The following is a 21883-nucleotide window of genomic DNA, read 5'->3' as shown; positions in this document are numbered from 1 at the left end:
CCCATATTGCACTCAGGCAGAGAGGTGGAAGTACTGAGCTCTCATCCTGCTGGGTCCTTGGGATGGAACTTTCTCCTTTCAACCTCATTCCTTCCACTATGGAGGAAACAGATGGGGAGGTGGACAGGCTCCACATGCTCTGTTCTGCTTCAGCACCTCCAGGTCACCGGTATCTCTTTTATTTGCAAGTCTCAACATTGCATGGTCACATACTGTTCGGTTTCAGGAAGTAGTCCCTGCTGTGGGTGGGGTTCTAGGACAGATGGGGCACAGCTGAGTCCTGGCTCTGGAGCAGCCAGGCCAGGGACAAAGTCCAGAAAGGCAGGCTCTAGATAAGGAGGGCAATGATGTGATCAGCACCACGGAGAGCTCAGAGTGCATCTGAGTGCCAAACAAGCAAAACTTGAATATTGCTCCAACAACTATTAAACTCCTGACTTGAGTCTTCAGGAGGGATTTGACTCCCTTTGGGCTGTTGGCTCCACCCCTACAGGGAATGAGAGTGCCACCCTTAAAGGAGCCTGGCTTGATTTAAAGGTGGCAGCTTCTGAGCTGGTGTCTTGGGTGGTGGAACTACTTCAGGCATAAGGGTGGGCTGCTCTTTCTAGTGATGTGAGTTTTGAGAAGGCAGGAGGTGCTGATGAATGATTCTGAAGCTGAATCAACAGAATTATAGCGTCCCAATCAAGGGAAGTAACAGTACCACTCTATTCTGTCATGGTCAGGCCATGTCTGGAGTACGGTTTCCAGTTTTGGGTGCCACAATTTAAGAAGGATATTGACAAGCTAGAAAGTGTGCAGAGGGCAACCAAGATGATCAAGGGTCTGGAAACCAAGCCTTATGAGGAACGGTTGAAGGAGCTGGGTATGTTTAGCCTAGTAAAGAGGAGACTGAGACAGCCATCTTCAAAAATCTAAAGGGATGCCACATGGAGCAAGCTTGTTTCTTCCTGCTCCAGAGGGCAGGAGCCAAACCAATAGTTACAAGAAGTTACAAGGAAGGAGGTCCTGGCTAAAGATCAGGAATAACTTTCTGACAGTAAGAGCTGTTCAACAGTGAAACGGACTCCATCGGAAGGTGGTGGACTCTCCTTCCTTCCTTGGGGGTTTTTAAGCAGAGGTTGGAATGTCATCTGTCATGGATGCTATAGTTGAGATTCCTGCAAGGGGGCTGGACTTGGGGCCACTCCCAATAATACAATTCTATGATCGTCTTCCTGGGTGGAGGGATGGTCTCTGTCTGTTGTCTCTTCCACTGAGGAGGGTGGAACTGAAGCTCTGGCTCTTGGGGACTCTTGGATGATCTGCCAGCTAAGGTGTAGCCAGGTCCAGACTTACTAAGTGCCCTGCGGATGGGGTCATTTCAGGAAACCTCCAGCCTTTTCCTTGGGGTCTTGTGAAACCTCCCTCATAAAAATAGAGTTCAATTTGCTCATGCAATACTTTCATGCCCATTTTTTTTATTAAAAAAGTGGGATTAATGGATTATAGCAAATTTTGACAACAAATAACTGCTTCAAAGCAGATTATGAAAACTACCTACCAGTAGGGGCAGGGTTGTTTAGAGGCAGGGCTCTGCTTTCACAGGGTCAAGGAGACAAAATTGGCAGAAGGACTGAAAGGGGGCAGCAGAATATATCCAAATAAGTCCACTGTGAAGTGACCCTTGGTTTCACCAGGGGAAATGACTTGCCTAATGTGAAAGTCTGACTCAAACACCCATGAATGGTTTCATTACTGTATTATGAAGCTGCAACTAGGTAGCCAAGGTGTTACAAACCAAAAGGGAAAACATACATGAGGATCATTGTTGGAGAGTCTTCTCCAGGTTCATCCATCTGAGGTAGTGAGGTGGGCCTTCTTAATGGTGACACCCCAGCCATGGAACGCTCTCCTCGCAGATGCTTGCCTGGGCCCTATGATCTTTCCTCGCTTTTTGCTCTCCTGGGCCTTTTAATTAGAGCTATTGTGGTTTTCCCCCTTGCTGGGTTTTCAATGCTGCTTTATTAAGCCTATGCTGCTTCACGAAGTATCAGGCTAATTTTTGGACTCATGCCGTTTCTGAATTGTTTTACCTGATTGCTGGTGACTGCATTCATATTGTTTTAAATTTGTCAACCACCCAGAGGACATGGTTAATTGGGCAGTATATAAAACACCAATCAACTCACAGACAAATGGAAACTGATCAGCACCGCGGAAATTCCAGAACAATCCAACAACATGCTTCACACCACACAGTGCAAACAAAACATGGAAACAATCCAGGCCTGCTGTTTGATATATGTTGTGACTTTGCAGTTCCCTCTGCTTGATAGATCGAGGCGTGAGGACCGCTGACTCATTTTCCTGAACATGCTTACACACCTCTGAAGAATTAGTTTCTCTGTTTTTTTGTTAGAAATGTGCTGATCTTGCCCAGATAGTCAGTTATTAAGGATTTCCTGGGCCTGCTCAAAAATTTATATCCCTTCCCAAACTAACCACACTCCATACAGGATCCTACCAAGTTGCAGGGGTGTTTTTTTTAAAAAAAAACACACACACACGAGAGGCTCCCACCCTAACAAGCTGTCGACCCCCTCCTCAGTTCCTTATGGCCTTCAATTACCTCAACACTCCATAGTCAAAGCCAAAAAACCCACCACCCCATGCCTCAAGTGCAATTTAAAGTACATGTATTATCCTAAATGATCTGGAGCTCAGGCACCCAGGGACCAAATTAGATGTCACACACTATTGCCTGTAACCTGAAAAGAACAGGAACAACAAAAGCAGTTTGGGTTGGAGGAACAGTTCTGAGGGAAGGTAGTGATTAAATCATTTCTGCACTCAAAATCACCCTCCTGAGGTGCTTTTCTCCCTGTGAGAGGAAAATATACGGGTACAGTTCTCTGTTCAAACGTACCATCTTGGGGAGTGCTGTGTGCCCTTTAAATCTTAAAGACCTATTAGTCCCATGTGAAACTTCCTATATGCTATGGTTGTCAAGGGAAGAATCTACTCAGATCGCCTCTTCAGGGCCTTTTCTGTGGTGGCTGCGCTCCTGTAGCAGTCCTTGCCAAGGCAAGTCAGGGATTATGAGAGTTGTAGTCATAGGTTCCTTACTTCTGCTATAGAAACTAGCTAGAGTGTTGTATACTGTCCACTGCTATTGCTGAGATTGCAGATGGAACTGTTAAAATTCTTGTTAAAGTTTTTTTAATGGTTTATATGCTGTTCTGAATTATTATTACCCCTTTGTGAGCAGCCCTGAGGACCTTGGTTGAGGAGAAAGCTAAGGACACCAGAAGAAGAAGAAGATGATGATGATGAAGGTGAAGGTGATGAAGAAGAAGAAATACGGCCAATTCTCCACTACACAACTATTGAAAATAGTGAAAGTACACACTGTAGTTTCACAAGAGACAAAGGTTGAGTCTGATCAAGTGTAATCAATGCTTGCCCAGATTATTATTATCTATCAACTTTCCAGGAATTAGGGCTGGAATTCTCCTGAAACCAGTAATTCAAGACCTTACCAATGTTTCCATCAGCCTTTATTGATACATTACGATTTGTATAAGTCAGTATCTTAGCCTCTGAATAATGAATGGTAAATAATGGAAAATCTTCATTATCCTATTAAAGGCTTTAGCTTTTGGCTCAGACAATACAACTGAAAACGACACAATTTCAAGGGAAGATCAGACAGATTTAGCTGGAGCATGAAACTATGGTTTAGTTCAGGAACAGAGAGGAATATTGCCTTATTCTAAGAAGCGAAAAGGAACAGCAAACCTAAACCTCATAAACAATATGGGTTCCTTTAGAAACAAAGAAATATAGAACAAAACTGTTGTTGTTATTGTTTTATTATTAATAATAAATACCCGCCCTCCACCTTTAAGATCACAGAGTTGGTTACAGCAATTAAAAACCAGTATTAAAAACAGTTTAAAACAATGTCCAGTCACAGAAATAAGGTGGGTCCCAAAATTCTGCATCTCGAGTGACAAAAGTCAGGTGCATCTAAACGATATCTGTACACATCATACACAAGTCATTGTCTGCTACAGTGTCAGGGTCAACAAAAGGGTGGAGGGATAGCTGTGTGTTTTATTTGAAACTGTCAGATTTACTAAATCCTTATTTGCTTCCGATTTTAGCAGCTTCGTTGCAAAGTGCACCATCAACTACAAAACTTGTTCCCAAACCTTCAAAATACAAAAGAATCTTCACAGCACTCAGTGGCTACACATGGCATCTAGAGAACTTTTTCTATACAGTCAAAGCTTCATACTTTCACCTCAAACCAGCCAGAAAACCATCAGTCCACACACATGCAATGCAAAATACGAGAAAAGGTCAGGGTTCAAACTTACAGAGGGGAAATGGGATGGGAGAGAGTCAAGGAGGATGTGGCAGTGGAAAAGGGGTGCGGAACACAACCCTACCTTAAATAATTCAAATTCCCTCTTTGGCATCAACAGCTAGCGATATAGAACAAGCATTTGAAATTATTTGAAACGCAAATAAATCCACAAGCAGACTTTGAATCTAAATAATGCAGACAAATGGAGGACCTAAATATATTTAAAGGGACGGATTCTGCTCCACACGAGGAAGAATCAAGTCAGCTTGTAAATGAAAGGTGAAGTGAATCTGTATTGCATTTGCAAGATAATCTATTGTGCTTTGAAACTGACACTCACAAATGCCATTTAATACAAAGATTAAACAAGTTGTCAGGATGGAGTCCTTCAGTCAGGCTGCTGCAGCATGACAATTTAACAACTCTGCTGAGGAATCCAGGAAAGATGAGTATTTGGAGTTGGAGTTGCAGGATGGCTGTTTGTCCAGATGTTGTTACACCCCTAGAAGTAGCCTAGCTTTGTTGGGGGGGGGCACCCTTGCTCGTTCTTCTGCCCTGATGGCGCCATTGCCAGGCTAATCTCTGCCTGATGGAAAGCTCTCCACCCGACCTGTTTGACTCTCTGCCATGCAGAGATAGAACTGGCTTTGCCAGACTCCCAGAATGAGCTTGCTTCGCCTGGCGTTCCTGGGGTATCATTCTACAGATTGGCCTGAGCCTTTCCCCTCTGGGGAAAAGCCTCACCCCCTTTTTCCTGCAAGAAGCATCTACAGAATGGGGGATACATACCTGTATGGTGTGTGTATACGATGGCTCTGCATTGCCGCTTTCCTGAGATCGGAGAGGCTCCAAGATGTTGTTTGGCACGAATCCTGTCACCCCGCTGGCGTTTTGGACTTTCCACCACTGCTTCCTGTCATCGAGAACCTGGAGCAAAGCAAACGTGGTCATAAGGAAATGGGAAGTCAGCTCATCACCTACATGATAGGGGAAAAAACAGGGCATTCCCTTACCCTAGAACAGAATATTGTCCACCATGGTCTAATTCTGCCTAGCAACCGTGCTCCATACAGGGGCTCTTCCATCACCTGCAATCTGATTCATCTAAATGGATTGAACCCGGTGTCTTCTGCAGGTTCTCTTCAGCATTATAAAAAGGATTCTGAATATTCTTACACTTCCAAATACAGCTACAATGGACTAGGCATTTCCTGTAATTTGCACGTTACAAGCTGTCACAACATGCAACATGCCCAGTGATATATTTGCAGACCGACTGCAAGTGTTTTGAGGATTATACAAAAAAACTGATTTAAACAAACCTTTGTTTACAGTGAGGTTTTATATGCTTGCAAGGAACCACCAGGGTTTCCTGGGGAAACAGTTTCAAAGCTGCACACCTAAAATGCAGTTTTTAATTAGCTGACAGCCTCCGTGGTAGGTGTTCTCTGCTTTAGGAGGGTCCAGAGAAGAGTGGATCCTGTGGCTCTGTATGCAGGAGGTCCAGGGTGGGGGACCTGTGCCCCTCCAGATGTTGCTAGACTACAACTCCCATCATCCCTGACCATTGGCCATGCTGGTGGGAGTTGGAGTCCGAGAAAGTCTGCAGGGTCATACGTTCCCCCCAGCATCTCCTTCTGTTCTAATGCTGTCAATTCTCTGAATGCTTCCGGGGGGGAGGGGAAGCATGCAGCTGAACTAATCACATTAAATGCAAATTTCCCTAAGCTCTACAGAAACTTTTAGCGACATGATTCAAGAAGCGTGCCGCACGGAGCAGAAAATTACCGGGGAAGGGGAAAGGTCAAAACAAGCACTGCATTACCTCTAAAATGTCATCCTTCAAGACAGAAAGTTCGCTCTGGTTTCTTCCCACGAAGTCGTACTTGGTTTTGGCATACTTCTTGGTTGGGGTTTTATGCGCCTCATAATTTCTACAAAGCAAAAAGAGGCCAGACGTTATCCGGCTCCTTTTGCAGAGAACCGTAGCTGAGAAGAGTGAAGCAGCAAGGGCTGCCTGCCGGCAAATATCATTAGCAACGATGATTTGCCCAGAATTTACTGCCATGCCATGCAATAAGGCATCCGTCACAGCAGCAAAAGAAAAAAAAAAGCTGGCAATGGACAATAATACCATTAACCACTGAAGCAGCTGTAAATATGAATTGAATTTATGACAGCGGCTGGGCGTTCCGTTTTGAAAAGCGTCTGCAGATGAGCACTGCAGGTGTATTCAACTTGCAGAACATTGCATCGCATTTAAAGCACAGCAATTCGCCCCAAAGTGGGGGAAAACAAGAAATGTGTAACCATTTGCAAATTGTTGAGGGAAAATCTCCAATAAGCCAGAAGCTAAGGGACACTGGCTGCCACGGCTTCAGTTTCCATAGCTCTTTGGATTGTTAAAAGGTAAAGGAGTAAAGGGACCGCTGACCATTAGGTCCAGTCGTGACTGACTCTGGGGTTGCGGCGCTCATCTCAATTTATTGGCTGAGGGAGCCGGAGTACAGCTTCCGGGTCATGTGGCCAGCATGACTAAGCCACTTCTGGCAAACCAGAGCAGCGCACGGAAACGCCGTTTACCTTCCCGCCGGAGGGGTACCTATTTATCTACTTGCACTTTAACGTGCTTTCGAACTGCTAGGTTGGCAGGAGAAGGGACCGAGCAACGGGCGCTCACCCCATTGCAGGGATTCGAATCGCCGACCTTCTGATTGGCAAGTCCTAGGCTCTGTGGTTTAACCCACAGTGCCATCTGCGTTTGTCAGTCTTTGGATTGTTAGGTAAAAGGTAAAGGTACCCCTGCCCGTACGGGCCAGTCTTGACAGACTTCCGGGTCACGTGGCCAGCGTGACAAAGCTGCATCTGGCGAGCCAGAGCTGCACACGGAAACGCTGTTTACCTTCCCGCTGGTAAGCGGTCCCTATTTATCTACTTGCACCCAGAGGTGCTTTCGAACTGCTAGGTTGGCAGGCGCTGGGGCCGAGCAACGGGAGCGCACCCCGCCGCAGGGATTCGAACCGCCGACCTTTCAATCGGCAAGTCCTAGGTGCTGAGGCTTTAACCCACAGCGCCACCTGCGTCCCCTTTGGATTGTTAGCCTGACACTATTGTCCCCATGGTTTTGAGCGTGGGCCAAAGGAAAGCCCAGGTTGAAGGAGCAAGACATTTCTTCATCAACAAAATAAAAATAAAAATAGGATGTTTGTCAAAAGCTATGCATTGTATTTTCTTTTTGAAAAACATTCTTATTTTAAAAGTTTAGCACGTTACACTTCACAGCCCTGACTCTAAATGCCATCTGTCCTCAGCCTTCAGGAACAGGGAGGTGGAAAAAAGCTTTAAAAAACACCGAGAGGAATACTACTCCTAATAAATCAGTCACAAGCACAAAGTAAAGGGAACCCAACACATAATGAGAAATGGAATGCAATGGTTGTGCAACAGCAGGTGCCGACGGCGCATCACAGAAGCAGGAAACAAGTTTTCATCACCATCCATCCATTGTAAACTACTGATTCTGAGCACACCTTTTGGGTACTCCAGTAGCTACCTCGTATTTTTTGGTTAGCTGTGGAGAACTGTTCCAGTTTACTTGAAGAGGGGAGCAGAAGGAGATCAGAGAGTTGACTGACCCTCACTTATTGAAAATGCTCTTGACTTTGTCGCAATAGCCAATTGTCTTCTGCAGATGTGGGCCAATGTAAGCAACGCCCCCATTTTCCTCACTCTTTGGTAATGTACATACTCTGCGTTCTTCCTCACCCACCCGAAATCATTTGGATAAATGAGGTTCCCAGTGTTGAGATGTGAAGATATGCACCTGAAGGTAAGCACTTCGCTTTGGCGAGATGGAAAGAGCCATAAGTAACACAGTCCAAATAATCAGCAATTCTGATCACCCATTTCATGCGTAGCATTTGGTACTCACAACAAGAAGCCATATGGCTCTCTAAAAACAACCCCGTAAGTATCCGAAACTTGTAGGTGTTTGCTGGTTTGCCAAATGAGGAGCTCACCAGAAATCATGTCTGGCTGGGAAGCCAGGTTGAGCCCAGGTCATGGTCTGAAGGCAGCTTGATGAAGCTAAGCAAGCCTGAATTTTATCAAGGCCTGGTCAGGAATTTTGTGTATCCTGCCTTGGGCTTCATAATGGAAGGAAGGTTGGATACCAAATGTGTGTCCATGCATGCCTGTTGTATGTACTTAAATAAATACACATTAAGACACAAAAGTGGTGGCAAGCCAGGGATGGTTTATTACAAAAAGTATTCAAATGGTAGTATAGATTAGCTTGATTCTCCTCCAGACAGGGGCAGCTAGAGAGCTGCGACAGTCTCAGTTTTGCACCTTGTCAGCAGGAAGGAGGAGAATGGGGACAAAATTAGACTTAGTTGGCTCTGCCTCTCTCATTGGCTCTGGCACCACCTACTGGTGGGCTCCCTGGTTTCTGCCCCATCAGCCCCAAAGGGGTCCAGCCACCACTGTCTTCAGCTGTTGCACCAAGCAATTAATATGTTCCATTAGCCGGGAGGGATGAAATTTTAACTCAGAGAGAGACACACACAGAGAGACAGATAGATTGTGGGGTGGGGAGAGACAATGGCTGCTTTGGTGTGGTGGCTCTGATATGTTGCAAGTTGCCCACAGGCAACATCACAGCCTAAGGCAGAATGTGGAGTCCTGGGCACATTCATGCACCTGTTTCTTAATGCTTCCCATCACCTGAAAAGTTACCCTAATATGGCTACTCTCCAGGGGACACGAAAAGGGAGAAGGAGATGCTGAAGAAGTGGTTGCTTCGCAAAACAAAGCACTCTAAGAATGAGGAGTAATTAGCAAGGGATTATAAAACTACCTGGGCGACAAGGAACTGATAGGCTGATTTGAAGAGGTGGCTGCCTACCATACATTTGGTCTGGGAAGAGATGAAGAAAGTGGCTTTCAGACCTAAACCTGAATAATAATAATAATAATAATAATAATAATAATAATAATAATAATTTATTTGTACCCCGCCCCTCTGGCTGGGTTTCCCCAGCCACTCTGGGCGGCTTCCACAGAGACCAAAAATACACTAAAATGTCACCCATTAAAAACTTCCCTGAACAGGGCTGCCTTAAGATGTCTTCTGAATGTCAGGTAGTTGTTTATCACTTTGACATCTGATGGGAGGGCATTCCACAGGGCAGGTGCCACTACCGAGAAGGCCCTCTGCCTGGTTCCCTGTAGCTTTGCTTCTCGCAATGAGGGAACCACCGGAAGGCCCCTCGGCGCTGAACCTCAGCATCCGGGCAGAATGATGGGGGTGGAGACGCTCCTTCAGGTATACTGGGTCGAGGCCATTTAGGGCTTTAAACATCAACACCAACACTTTGAAGCTACCTGGACCAGGTGACATGTGCTTAAGATGGGGGGGGGGGCACAAACAGGTAACACCCAAGCCTCATAACCGGTGAAATTCTGGATTCACCGGTGAATTCTGGATTCATGAGCCAATCCAGAATTCAGAGACTTCCACCCATAGGCTATGAGCCTCTTCTCCCATTGACTCTGCAGTGTAGAAGCCAGTCCACGTAACCAGATCCCAGGCAACTGCAGGGAACATCTCTCTCCTGTATTTATTTTGCTCAAGGCTACAGCAAGATCACGTTTTTTTAAAAAATGGACACACCACTGTTGACCTTGGCCGCAGACAACAAGGGAATGGGTTGTTTGGAAGTGTAATAACGTTCCAGGCTCCAATTCAGAGCATATGACTCAATTTTTCATCTCTTTTTTGAAAGCAAACATTGATAGTAGTCAATTAGGACATAATTTGTCAGAGGCCCCTCAGAAAAAGAAGAGTAAAAGCAGAGTAAAAGAGGTTTTAGATATTAGCTCTAACACAGAGAGAGGATTGTCTACTTCTAGAACCAATGGAGAGAAGTAGAAGTAAAGAGGCAGGCATCCTCCACCCTAAAACTGGACAGTTCTCCACAGCTGTGCACATGACATCCACTGAAATGTTACCTATCTACATGTCGGCTAACAGTTTGCTTAAAAGCGGCTACAGCTGCCCCCTGGTCCAGTAAGGGCCCTCGCTTGTAAGCTGTGTTACTGAATGCGTACCCTTCAGACGGAGGATAATCTGAGATACTGGAATGCTGAAAGAGAGAAAACAAGGAACGCTTGTCAGTCACAGAAAGTCCACAGCTGACTTTCCATTGCACATAATGCACAGCTTCTCTGTGTACTCACACCACAATTGTTGTCTTAATTGTCTTAAAGGCTAAATCACACAACTATGGAAAACTTGGCAGGGCAAAGCCGCCTTGGGGATGCCTTGGGTTCACACCGGCAACGCATGGAAGTCATCAGCTCCAGAACACTTTTGCCATGCCTTGCTTCTAGTCTTGGGAGACAGGAGACGGTTCGCCCTGTGCCTTGCTTCCAAGAACGCGAGACAGAGGTTTGAAGGAAGCCTCTCTTCATACATGGCACACAATTCCTTCATGACTCTTATCAGCGCAGAGCTTCCACTTCCACTATATTCTCTAGTTGATCGCAGCCCAGAAGACAACAGAAGCTAAGTAGAGAACATACTGCTGCCATCTTCCCCAATCTGGTGCCTTCCAGATATTGCAGACTACAACTCCCATCAGCCTCATGGCTATGCTGGCTGGGGCTGATGGGAGCTGTAGTCCAAAATATCTGGAAGGTACCAGATATGAGAAGTCTGTTTCAGAGTACTGGGCACAGAAAGCTGCCTCCTACTCTGGTCCCTGTATCCCAGTATGTATTGTCTACACCAGGCATAGGCAAACTCAGCCCTCCATGTGTTTTGGGAGTCCAACTCCCATCATCCCCAGCTAACAGGACCAGTGGTCAGGGATGATGGGAATTGTAGTCCCAAAACACCTGGAGGGCCGAGTTTGCCTATGCCTGGTCTACACCGACACAGAAACATTGAGTCAGATCATTTGCCCATCTAGCTTAGTACGGTCTACACTGACTGGCAGCAGCTTTCCAGGTTTCCATGAGAACTTCAGGAGAGGCTGGCCCATGGCCCATCATGCCCAGCATCTTGTTCTCATGTTGGCCCACCAAGTGCCTGTGGGAAGCTTGCAAGCTGGACCTGAGACAACAGAACTCTCCTCTCCTGTGATTCCCAGCAGCTGATATTCAGAAGTATAATAATAATAATAATAATAATAATAATAATAATAATAATAATAATTATTTATACCCCACCCTCCCCGGCCAGAGCTGGGCTCAGGGTGGCTAACACCAATAAAATCACAGTAAAAACATATTAGGGAGGAAAGGGGGGGGGAACCAATTTAAAATACAGATTAAAATGCAATCTCATTTTAAAATAGCTGATAAATCAAGACCATAAGGGGTGGGAAACATAAGGGTCAGACCAAGCCCAAACCAAAGGCCAGGAGGAACAGCTCTGTCTTACAGGCCCTGGAGAAAGATGTCAAATCCCACAGGGCCCTGGTCTCTTGTGACAGAGCGTTCCACCACATCGAGGCCAGTGCTGAAAAGGCCCTTGCCCTAGTGGAAACCAATCTAACCTCCTTGAGGCTCGGGACTTCTAAAATGTTGTTATTTGTGGACCTTAAGGTCCTCCGCGGGGCATACCAGGAGAGGCGGTCCTGCAGGTATGTGGGTCCTAGGCCGCATAGGGCTTTAAAGGTCCAAACCAGCATGCCTCTGACAGTGGACGAAGAACAGGGAGCCTCTCCCATCACTACCCGGAGATACCTGCGATGAAACCTGCATACAAAGCAGATGCTCTACCCCCAGGCTATGGCCCCTCCCCAACCTGACTGTCAGTGGCTCTCCAGAAACTCAGGCAGAAGCCTAACCCAGATTCACTACCTGAGCCTTTTAACTGGGATTGTCAGGGACTGAGCCTGGGACACAGCACTGAGCTATGTGGATGCTTCCTGGATCTGCAATATGGATACCAGCTGCTGCAACATCCGACAACAGATGCTACACAATGTACTTGAGAGCACCGAAGTTGCTAAGATCCACTAGCTACCACCTGGCATGTACCACCAGGGACATGAATTGCAGTCCCTGGTATGACTCCAGTGTGCTGCAAAAGCACAAAATGTCTCTTAATAATTGCAATGGAAACAACTGACACCACCTTGTAGTTCATTACAGTAATTATGCACAAGTAGGAAACCTATTCAAAGTAGCAGGGGCTTTTTTGGGGGGGGGGGATGCCAGCAGATGTCTCCGCAGCTTAAGCTAGGAATAATTTTCAGGAATCAGAATTTCTGATGTACTTTCCTAGATGTCAGATCAAAGCTTACTTCTCCGGGTTAGGCACTGTAACCATGGCAGCCACAAGTATGCTGTTAACTCGCACTGGGGTGCCTTTTTCTGTATTAAAAAAAGAGGATGCCCTGCAGGAAAAAGGCAATCTTGTGGGGGTGAGCTCTGAGCTTAGGGTACACAGAAGTTTTTCATGCCACTGGCTCACTGGGGGCATGCGACTCCAGTCTGAAAAGGAAACGGTAGCTGAAGTTTCTGTGTCGATCTTTTCCACACCTTTCCATCAAAGTAAAAGGTTGCAATTTGTTAGCCCAAATTCAGGGCTTGGAAGATAGGCAGAGTTTGCATGCTCACTTAAGAGTTTTGGAAGGTCTCTAACGTGCACCTAGATGAAGACACTAGAAGCCAATGTCATTCCTTCACAGATTTCAGTTGGATACTGTGAAACCTGGCAATTTTCTGCTCTTGTCTTACTAGGAATCAAGGACTGTCTTCTGTTCCTCTTGCACGACTATTGTTTTCTGGACATACTGGTAATGGTCAAGCTAAACCACGGTTTAGTGTGATTTGCACATTCTCCCGCCCCTCTCCTCTTTCACCATTGGACGACAACTTTGAAAGTGGTTAGTTGTGTTTTGTTGTTGTTGTTTTTTTGCAGAATCCTGGCATGCCATTGCATGCAAAGCAGGCATTGTGGTTTATAATAAACTCTGGCTGGTTTCAGAAGCCACCTTCCTAACCCACAGTTTGAAGTCGACTTGTTTTGAAACATATCAGAATTTGTTCTTAATCAGAACCGCTGGGATCCAGTGAAATGGAGGCTATATGCTCTCAAAGGCACCCTCCAATCTATATAGGTGGCAGAGGCATGTCAACTTTAGAAAAACTCAGGCGTGTTTCCAGCATGTCACACTAAATCATGGTTTAGTGTGAAATGCGAGGTCACTATATTTTATTCTTTGAAGGGAGAATGCAAAAACGCACTGAGCCTCATGACATTTTCACCACCTGCTGGTTATCAGTATACCTCATCTACGCTAGCAAAGCCAAACGTGTCTGACTTACATTTTATGGCGGGAATTAAAGAGCTTTGTGATTTCTGCCCTTAAAAATAAATGGAAGCCAGGCTGCAGTCAGGATTCCTTGCTAGAAGGTGCTGCTAATAAGCGAACAGAATAGCACAGAGTTCTTCATAACTATCTGGTTACTGCCTTCTCACCCAACCCAAATGCCTAGGCATACCTTAGTGTCCATGAACTGTTAACATCCAAAGTAAATAACCTAAAAAAGCACAGGTTTGTGTTTTTTTACATTCAGAAGCTTTCGTGCACTTATAAAGAACATTGTTCTTAAATAAATAATAACATCCTTAAATTACTCCTTCTTCCCTCTAGGCATCCTGCCATGCTCCCTTCCACTATAGCAAAAATCTAAGATATTGGCAGGTTCACGTAAGTACGAGAGAGAGGGGGGGGGAGAGAGACAGGGAGACTTTTTTTAAAAAAAAACATCAGCAGGAAACATGGATGGGCAGAACTGTGAGGTTCAGACAGATGGGAGTGTTGAGCAGGGCCAGAATTAGGTTTGATGAAGCCCTAAGCTACTGAAGGTAACGGGGCCCTTTATATGTCCAGCTGTCCTTTGTCAACAACAAATTGTCTCTGTTTTTGGTGTTGGTAATTTATGGCCCTAGTAGGTATCTAAAGCCATTTGCACATAACAAAATATGTATTTTATCAAAGTATAGAAATATAGAAATGAGCAAACCAGTGATATTTTAGGGAGCAGGCTAACAGGAGGGGCCCATTACTTACATCACAGGAGCCTACACAACACAAAACACTGTTGCTGTATGTAGGTTTTACTGTATTTGTTTTTTAACTTATATTTTGGAAATGTACATCCAGTTTTTTCCTTTAATTTTTTTGGGGGGGCCCCAAGAGAGTAAATCTGGCACTGGTGTTGAGTATTGCTGCTTTGGGGCAGAGGGGGTGGGGGCGCCAGCTGCTGCTATTTTTTAAAAAATCAGATTTTTTAAAAATGCACCCACTGGCCCCACCTTAGCTATGGCTCCCAGTCAATATCCATCTTTAAGATGCTTCACAGGTACCTAGTCTTGGATCCATTAGCTTGCCTGCGTTTGCAATGGCTGCCTCTTTCCACAAATGAGTTAGCAGCCAAGGGGTTGAAAGGAAGAAGAAGTAGATGCCAAAGGGAAGAAAGGATGGTGGTGCTTGATGTTAGAATTCCTGCTCCATGATTGCAGTCATGGGATTTTTGTCTATCACTGGGCGATATATGTTCTGACTCCACAGAGTGGGAAGTTCTGGAGTTCCGTTCTGGAGCCTACACTCAAGTAGGACCCTAGCAAAGACACATGCCCGACTGGCATGTTCTCTCCCTCCTGGTCTTTCATTCGGGCAGAATAAAGCTCATGAAGCTCCCAAACGAAAGACCAGGAGGGAGAGAACATGCCAGTCGGGCATGTTTCTCTGCCAGGGTCCTACTCGAGTGTAGGCTGAACTCCTGACACTTGTAAACAGCTATTGTAGAAGAGATGTGTGGATCACATCGCCTGCCTGTTTCCCACTGGCCTGATGCACACAAACCCTCCACCTGGGCTTAGCAGCCAACGGCAACCCTCTTCCCTACCTCGGTTGATAACCTTTTCAACTCTTGCTTCCGCTGGTGCTCAGCTACGTTTGCCACCGACTCGGCTAGCTGGTTGAGCTCTTGTTCCTTTGGGGATCCCATGAAGCTCAGAAGAGGGGGCTCCCATCCGTTCCTGAACCGCGGCACGTAGGGTGGGATGAACTGCTCCTTGGGCCACTCTGCTCTGCATTCAAGGAGGAACAGGTTTGAAGACATGACTAGGTTGCCCGCTATGAAACAACTCCCCAAATATTACTACTAAATTATGGTTACCAGATTTTTTTCAATGAAGCCTGAGTAGCAACAGGGAGTCAGTAGTGGGGATGGTGAGGCAAAGGACCCTGGGCCCAAGCACACATGCACATTGTATAAAGGTGCAAAGCCCTTCTTTCGCACCCTGTGAAACATAAATGTGCAGAGTTTTTTTTAAAAAACTGGGCAACCGCCACCCACCCATGACTCCCGGGCCTCCCCTGATCAGTCACAACAAAGGGGAAAGGAGCAGGAGAACTGTACAGCTGAATGTCCCCAGTTCCCCTTTGGCAGTGGCGGCGGCGGCAGCGGCAGTCAGCAGCCCAGAGCCAGCCTGGTAGCGCAGTTGGCTCTGGCTGGCGAGCAGCTCCTGAAGCCAGCCAGCCAACTGCGCTACCAGGCTGGCTCTGGGCTGCTGCCGCTGCCACGTTTCCCAGGGACAGATTTGCAAATCTGGGGACATTCCGGGGACGGCATTTCTCTGAGGATAGATTTGCAAATCCAGGGACTGTCCCCGGGGACATCTGGTAACCCTATACTAAATTATCTGAATTCTTGCAGGAAGATTGGGAAGCGACTCTCAACCTATTGGGTGGCTTTAAAAGAGGACTGGACAAATTCACGGAGGAAAATACAGTGTCTCGGTTTAAGTACTTAATTCGTTCTGGAGGTCCGTACTTAACCTGAAACTGTTCTTAACCTGAAGCACCACTTTAGCTAATGGGGCCTCCTGCTGCTGCCGCGCCACCAGAGCACGATTTCTGTTCTCATCCTGAAGCAAGGTTCTTAACCTGAAGCACTATTTTTGTGTTAGCAGAGGCTGTAACCTGAAGTGTATGTAACCTGAAGCGTATGTAACCCGAGGTACCACTGTACTATCAAGGGTTATGAGCCACAATGGCTGTGCTCTGCCTCTACACAGTTGGATGCAGTAATGCTTCTTACAACCAGTTGCTGGAAGGGAAGGGAGGGGAGGGGAGGAGAGGGGAGGAGAGAATGTGCTCTTCTACTCAGATCCTGCTTGCAGGTTTCCCACAGGCATCTGGTTGGCCACTGTGAAAACAGTAATCCAGGACTAGATGGGCCATTGGCCTGCTCCACCAGCCTTGTCTTCTGTGATTATGTTCTACTCTCTGCTGCAAAAAATAAGCTTTGCTAAAGCAAGGGAGGAGTTGGGGAGAACAGCTACTAGTCTCAAGAGTAGTTATTTTTTAAAAAAAATCCTGAGATTTAAAAAACTTATTATTATTATTAAAATTTCTACACCACCTTTCATCCAGAGATCACAGCGCTGTTTATTATAGAGCAACTAATGTACAACTAAGTTTCTCAGAATGATGTGTCACGTTTATTATATTCCAGTATGACGGGGACAGTATACAACCAGATCACTTTTTAATTTTATTTTGCTTTATTGCAATAATGCATTATATGCTGAACTATGCACCTATGTAAATGTATGTTTTTCTTCTTCTTTTTTAAAATTATTATTTAAAAAACTACACAGACAAAGCTAGGAAACCACAATGCTTTCACTTTTTCAACACTTGTGTTTCCCACAGCCTATCACTGTTGGCAGCTTCTAACTAGACCGGGATTTCTGGAATCAGTGAAGATATTCCGCTGAGATCAGCTGGCTCTCACTACGTGATGTTACTCCACCAGAAGCAGGATTTTCCTCGCAGGGTTAGAGATGCCTACGCACCATGCATAGAAAGCATCGCCCTGTGGTTTGAATTACTGCCTTTTCACATACAGCTCCCTGAAAGACACTTTACGGTTTCCTTTTTCTCCTTTTTTGGAGGCCATCTCTTATTTATGGGTGTTGTCGAAAATGGATGAAGGTAATAAATGCCATTGAACCAGTCCTAAGAGCAGGTGGAATTAATAGGACACCAGTGTAGTTTTTGCTTACTTATAGGCACAGTGGGAAGGTGAGGAGAGGGCAGGGTATTTTAAAAAATAATAGTCATATCTGCTGACAAGTGTCACAGCTACGGCATAGCTCTGAGCTAGGATAGAGCAAGGGACAGAGAGTGGGTGATTTTCACGAGACTTTGGACTGAATAGAATGGGTAATTTTCCACGAGACCCTGAATAGGGTTGTTAAAACGATCTAAGCTCTTTTGATTTGGTGTGGGACCTGCAAGCCCCATTTGGGGCAGTTTCTCAGATTTCTGACCAGTGAGTCATGTCAGGCCTATAAGAACTGCGGCTGCTGCGGCTACCACCCAGGAGGACTCCCCTGCTCAGTGCCTGAGGGCCCCAATCCTGCCACTCGCCACCTGGCCCAGGGCGGGGCCTGATGGGCTCCATAAAGGACTGCTGCCGCTGCTGCTGCTGGGCAGAAAGGGCTCCGTTTTGTTTTTGTTTTTGTTTAAATTGCTGTTATTTTTACCATTTTAAACTGTGATATTAATGCTGTATTCTTAGTTTTAGATTTTGATTTATGTGGAAATTGTTTCCCATTTGGTTGTATTTTTTTGATGTGGTTTATTTATTGTTTATGACTTTTGTAATTACAGTGGTACCTCAGGTTAAGTACTTAATTCGTTCTGGAAGTGCGTACTTAACCTGAAACTGTTCTTAACCTGAAGCACCACTTTAGCTAATGGGACCTCCTGCTGCTGCCGCGCCACTGGAGCACGATTTCTGTTCTCATCCTGAAGCCAAGTTCTTAACCCAAGGTAATATTTCTGGGTTAGCGGAGTCTGTAACCTGAAGCGTATGTAACCCGAGGTACCACTGTATGTAAATCTTGTTATGCTGTAAGCCGCCTTAAGCATTGTTTTTTAACTGTGGAAAGGCAGCATACAAATAAAAAATGATGATGATGATGATGATGATGTTTTCAGAACCCTGATCCCACGGCAAAACAACTGGGGGAGGGCCGTAGCTCAGGGCATAGAACATCTGCTTAGCATGCAGAAGATTTCAGGTTGAACCCCTGGCTTCTCCAGATAGGACTGGGAGAAATTCCCTGTCTGAAATCCTGAAGAGCTGCTGCCAACCAGTGCAGACAATGCTGAGCTAGATGGACCAGTGGTCTGACTCTGTTACTAGACAGCCTCCTATGTTCTCAGCATTCACACCAGTGTGCACAGAATAATAATAATAAATTAGTAATTTATTTATTTTGTATCCTGCCCTCTCCGGCCCAAGCTGGGCTCAGAGAAAAAGCCGGATGACGCCCGCGAAGCATAACATAGCTCATATTGGTAGATAAACAAGCCAAACATGTTAATTTCCTTTTACCTGGCTTTGGTCCACGTGTCACCTAGAGACACCCATAGCTGTCCTTCGTCACTTGTGACGGTGTAACGCAGGAAATCTATTGTGTCTTTTGTTAAGAGGGGGCTGAGGACTGTGCTAGCGAGCTGAGGCTCTCCCGTTGCCTGCACCACCTACGACAGAGAGAATTGAAAGCAGGCTTATTGTTGATATGGTAGGAGTGATCATGGATGTTCTTGAGCCTGGCGTTTGAGGAAGCATTGCCAGGGAAGACTCTCACCCTGTGCTTTGTAATTGGGTTCAAGTGTAAAAAGAAAAATCGCGGCATTCTCCTTTAACACACATGCAAATGAGGCTGGAGTCCTTTCTCAGCTGCTGCTTTTATGTATTTTAAAGGGAATTTTCAATGAGTTGCACAGGGACATGCTTTGCAACTGAAACTATTCAAGCGTTTGGGACCCAGTTCCAATTTCTTTTCAGCATTTTTAACCTACACTTGGCCGAACGGAGCCTTTGCAACTGATCGGACAAGATGTCAGCGAAACAGCAATGCGTTCTGAATCTAACTGGCACAGTTGCAGGAAGTTTTTGGTGCAGGGGACACCTTTATAAAGGGATTAGAAGGGAGATGATGACATTTCCTGATTCCTCTTCTATCTGCGGTGCCCCCACCCAATACCCTTCAGAACAGGTAGAAGGGGGCTTCAGGGAGAAAGCCTACATCAATTGCTGCTAGGTAACAATGGCTATGAACTGTCCCCATTGTCAAAGATAGGATGCCTCTTAAAACCAGTTGCAAATCACAAATGTAGAGAGTCGCTGTTGTGCTCAAGTTCCTGCTTGCAGGGCTCCCCCTGGCCAATATGAGAACAGGGTCCTGGACTAGATAATGTTTGCTCTTACAGAAGAAATGGGGGGAAATTGTCTTTCTTCTTCTCCAGTTAACAGAAGTCTCCCCACGATCCAAAGCTCTTCCACAAATGCAAGAGCACAAACTGGGTTCCACCGAAAAGTTTTTTTTTAGTGTAGACAATGCTTTTCGTTTTCGTGGCATACATCAACTCCATTGTCCATTTCCCATTTGATTAATTTCGAAGGGATCAGGAGCTATAAGCTGGGATAGCTGAGTCAGCAGAACACAAGACTCTGAATCTCAGGGCTGTGGGATCGAACCCCACATTAGGCAAAATATTCCAGGCTAGATGACCCTCATGGTCCCTTCTGATCATAAAGTCTATGATTTTATGAAACATTGTAACGTTTTATATCTAGAAATAACCTTACCATATTTAAAGGGGTAAACAGAAAATGAATCAATTCAGATGCGCTGGGATTCTGGATGTGTGACTTTAATTTAGCCTGCAGGAGAAAAGAAAAGGAAGAGAAATAACTATTTTAAAGGCAGTTCATGGGAAATGACAAATCTTAGTACTGAAACATGCAGGCTTTGTTTAGAAGGTCCAGGGCAATATTTAGTTGCTAGTTAAAACACTGTCAGCTAGCAGGAAAGCTCTTTGACACTGCCTGTCAAGGCAGAGCATCAAACCTATAGCTTTTTATTTAATCACAGTCCACAATGTCTCAGACTGGATGATGTGTAAAATGCCTTGGGCACGCAAGGTCCCTCCTTCTCTCTTTGATCCTTGCATAGAGATGTCCTTTTTTATTTTCAGGCAGCTATGCTCCACTTCCACTGTTGTCGGTTGTATGCCTCTGAATACCAGTTGCTGGGGATTACGAGTTCTGTTGCGCTCCTACTTCCCACAGGTATCTGGTTGGCCACTGTGAGAATGGGATGTTGGACAAGAAGGGCTTTCCCTCCCGATCCAGCAGGGCTCTTACGTTTTGCGAGTATTTTGCACACAGCCACTTACCAGAAGGTTGAAGCCGTGTTTAAATTTTTGCAAACAGTCGACAAATTCGTCTTGAGGTGGAGGTTTGGAGCGGAGAGTTAAGACACCCTCTGGGGAACAAAGAACAAAAGAAAATCACCTGGCAGAATTTCTTGGGAGGCATCCACAACATGTGAAAGCAGAATGAGGTGCCTCTGAAGGTACACAGTAGTGGTAGCAGCAGCAGCAGAAGCGCATCAGGGAGAGTGGTCCTAGATCAGCACTCCCCCTGCAGTGTTAAATTGGACTCCAACACACATCAGCCCCAGCCAGCATGACCAATGGCCAAAGATGATGGGAGTTGTAGTCCACCACCCCTTACCTTGGTTCCCTCCAAGGCCATTAAGCCCATAGTTTTAAATTACTGAATTGCACAACTGCCTACAAGATGATGATGATGATGATGATGATGGTACAGTGACGGTGATGATTACTTTATATACCACCCTTCATCATAAGATCTCAGTGGCTCTCTCCATGAGAGCTTACATAGTCCTCAAGCGTCAGGAGCCAGTCAGCAGTAAATCACACAGAGGTAAGTTTTCCTTTTATTAGAAAAAACAGGATCTGCACAGGGGACTCAAGCCAAATGAGAACAGCAACTCTTCAGTAGGTCTGGTCAGTTGCAGAGACTGAAGGTCCCTGCCTTCCACCTCTGCCTAAGTCCCCTCCTCTCCAGGGTTTCCCCCAAAGCATTCTGAGACTGTGCTTGTAAGTCTGCCTTTGCTCCTCCCACTTCACGCCTCTCTGGGTTCTGGGAGACCAGGGCAGACACTCTGGCTTCTTCAGCAGCCCGACTCATCACTGCCTCTTGGCCTCCATCCTCTCCTGCTTCTGCCTCTGCTTCCGGACTTCTCTCTGCCACAGACTCTCCCAGCTCACTAAGCCCTGTTGCCTCTCCAGCTTCCAACCTCTCCTCCTCCCAATTGTCTCCCTCTGACCACTGATTGTCATCCCACCACCATTCCCGGGTTCTGAGCCTTTTTCCTTGTGGGTTCGCCAGCTAGTTCCTCCCAACATTCCTCTGCATCCAACCAGCCATGACAAGGGACATTTGAATGTTGTTGTTGTTTGTCCAAATCCCAGGCTCTAATCAGGCGTCACTTCATGGCAACGGTAGCCAACCCTGTGCCCTCCAGAGGCCGTGGGACTCCCAGCTCCCATCTGCCCCAGCCAGCTCAGGGATTATGCAAGTGCCTAATCTGACAGCACTGAAAATGTTACA

At 45.9% G+C, this 21883-nt stretch overlaps 1 protein-coding gene across 1 annotated transcript in view; it reads right to left on the bottom strand.

Annotated features, from left to right (window-relative positions):
- The window catches only part of EPS8 (EGFR pathway substrate 8, signaling adaptor), a 145290-nt gene that overhangs the window by 13155 nt on the left and 110252 nt on the right, over positions 1–21883 (bottom strand). Inside the window, exons 10-16 of the mRNA XM_083699669.1 lie at positions 20641–20745; positions 20051–20125; positions 18791–18939; positions 15284–15467; positions 10367–10500; positions 6180–6288; positions 5144–5281 (exon numbers count right to left, since the gene is read on the bottom strand). Coding sequence (XP_083555795.1) covers positions 5144–5281; positions 6180–6288; positions 10367–10500; positions 15284–15467; positions 18791–18939; positions 20051–20125; positions 20641–20745 — 894 coding nt within the window. The remainder of the gene's footprint in view (positions 1–5143; positions 5282–6179; positions 6289–10366; positions 10501–15283; positions 15468–18790; positions 18940–20050; positions 20126–20640; positions 20746–21883) is intronic.

This window comes from Podarcis gaigeae (assembly GCF_964106915.1).
Source record: "Podarcis gaigeae genome assembly, chromosome: 10".
Taxonomy (NCBI): domain Eukaryota; kingdom Metazoa; phylum Chordata; class Lepidosauria; order Squamata; family Lacertidae; genus Podarcis; species Podarcis gaigeae.
Note: the sequence above shows the minus strand (reverse complement) of the source record. Positions and strands in the feature narration are given on the sequence as shown.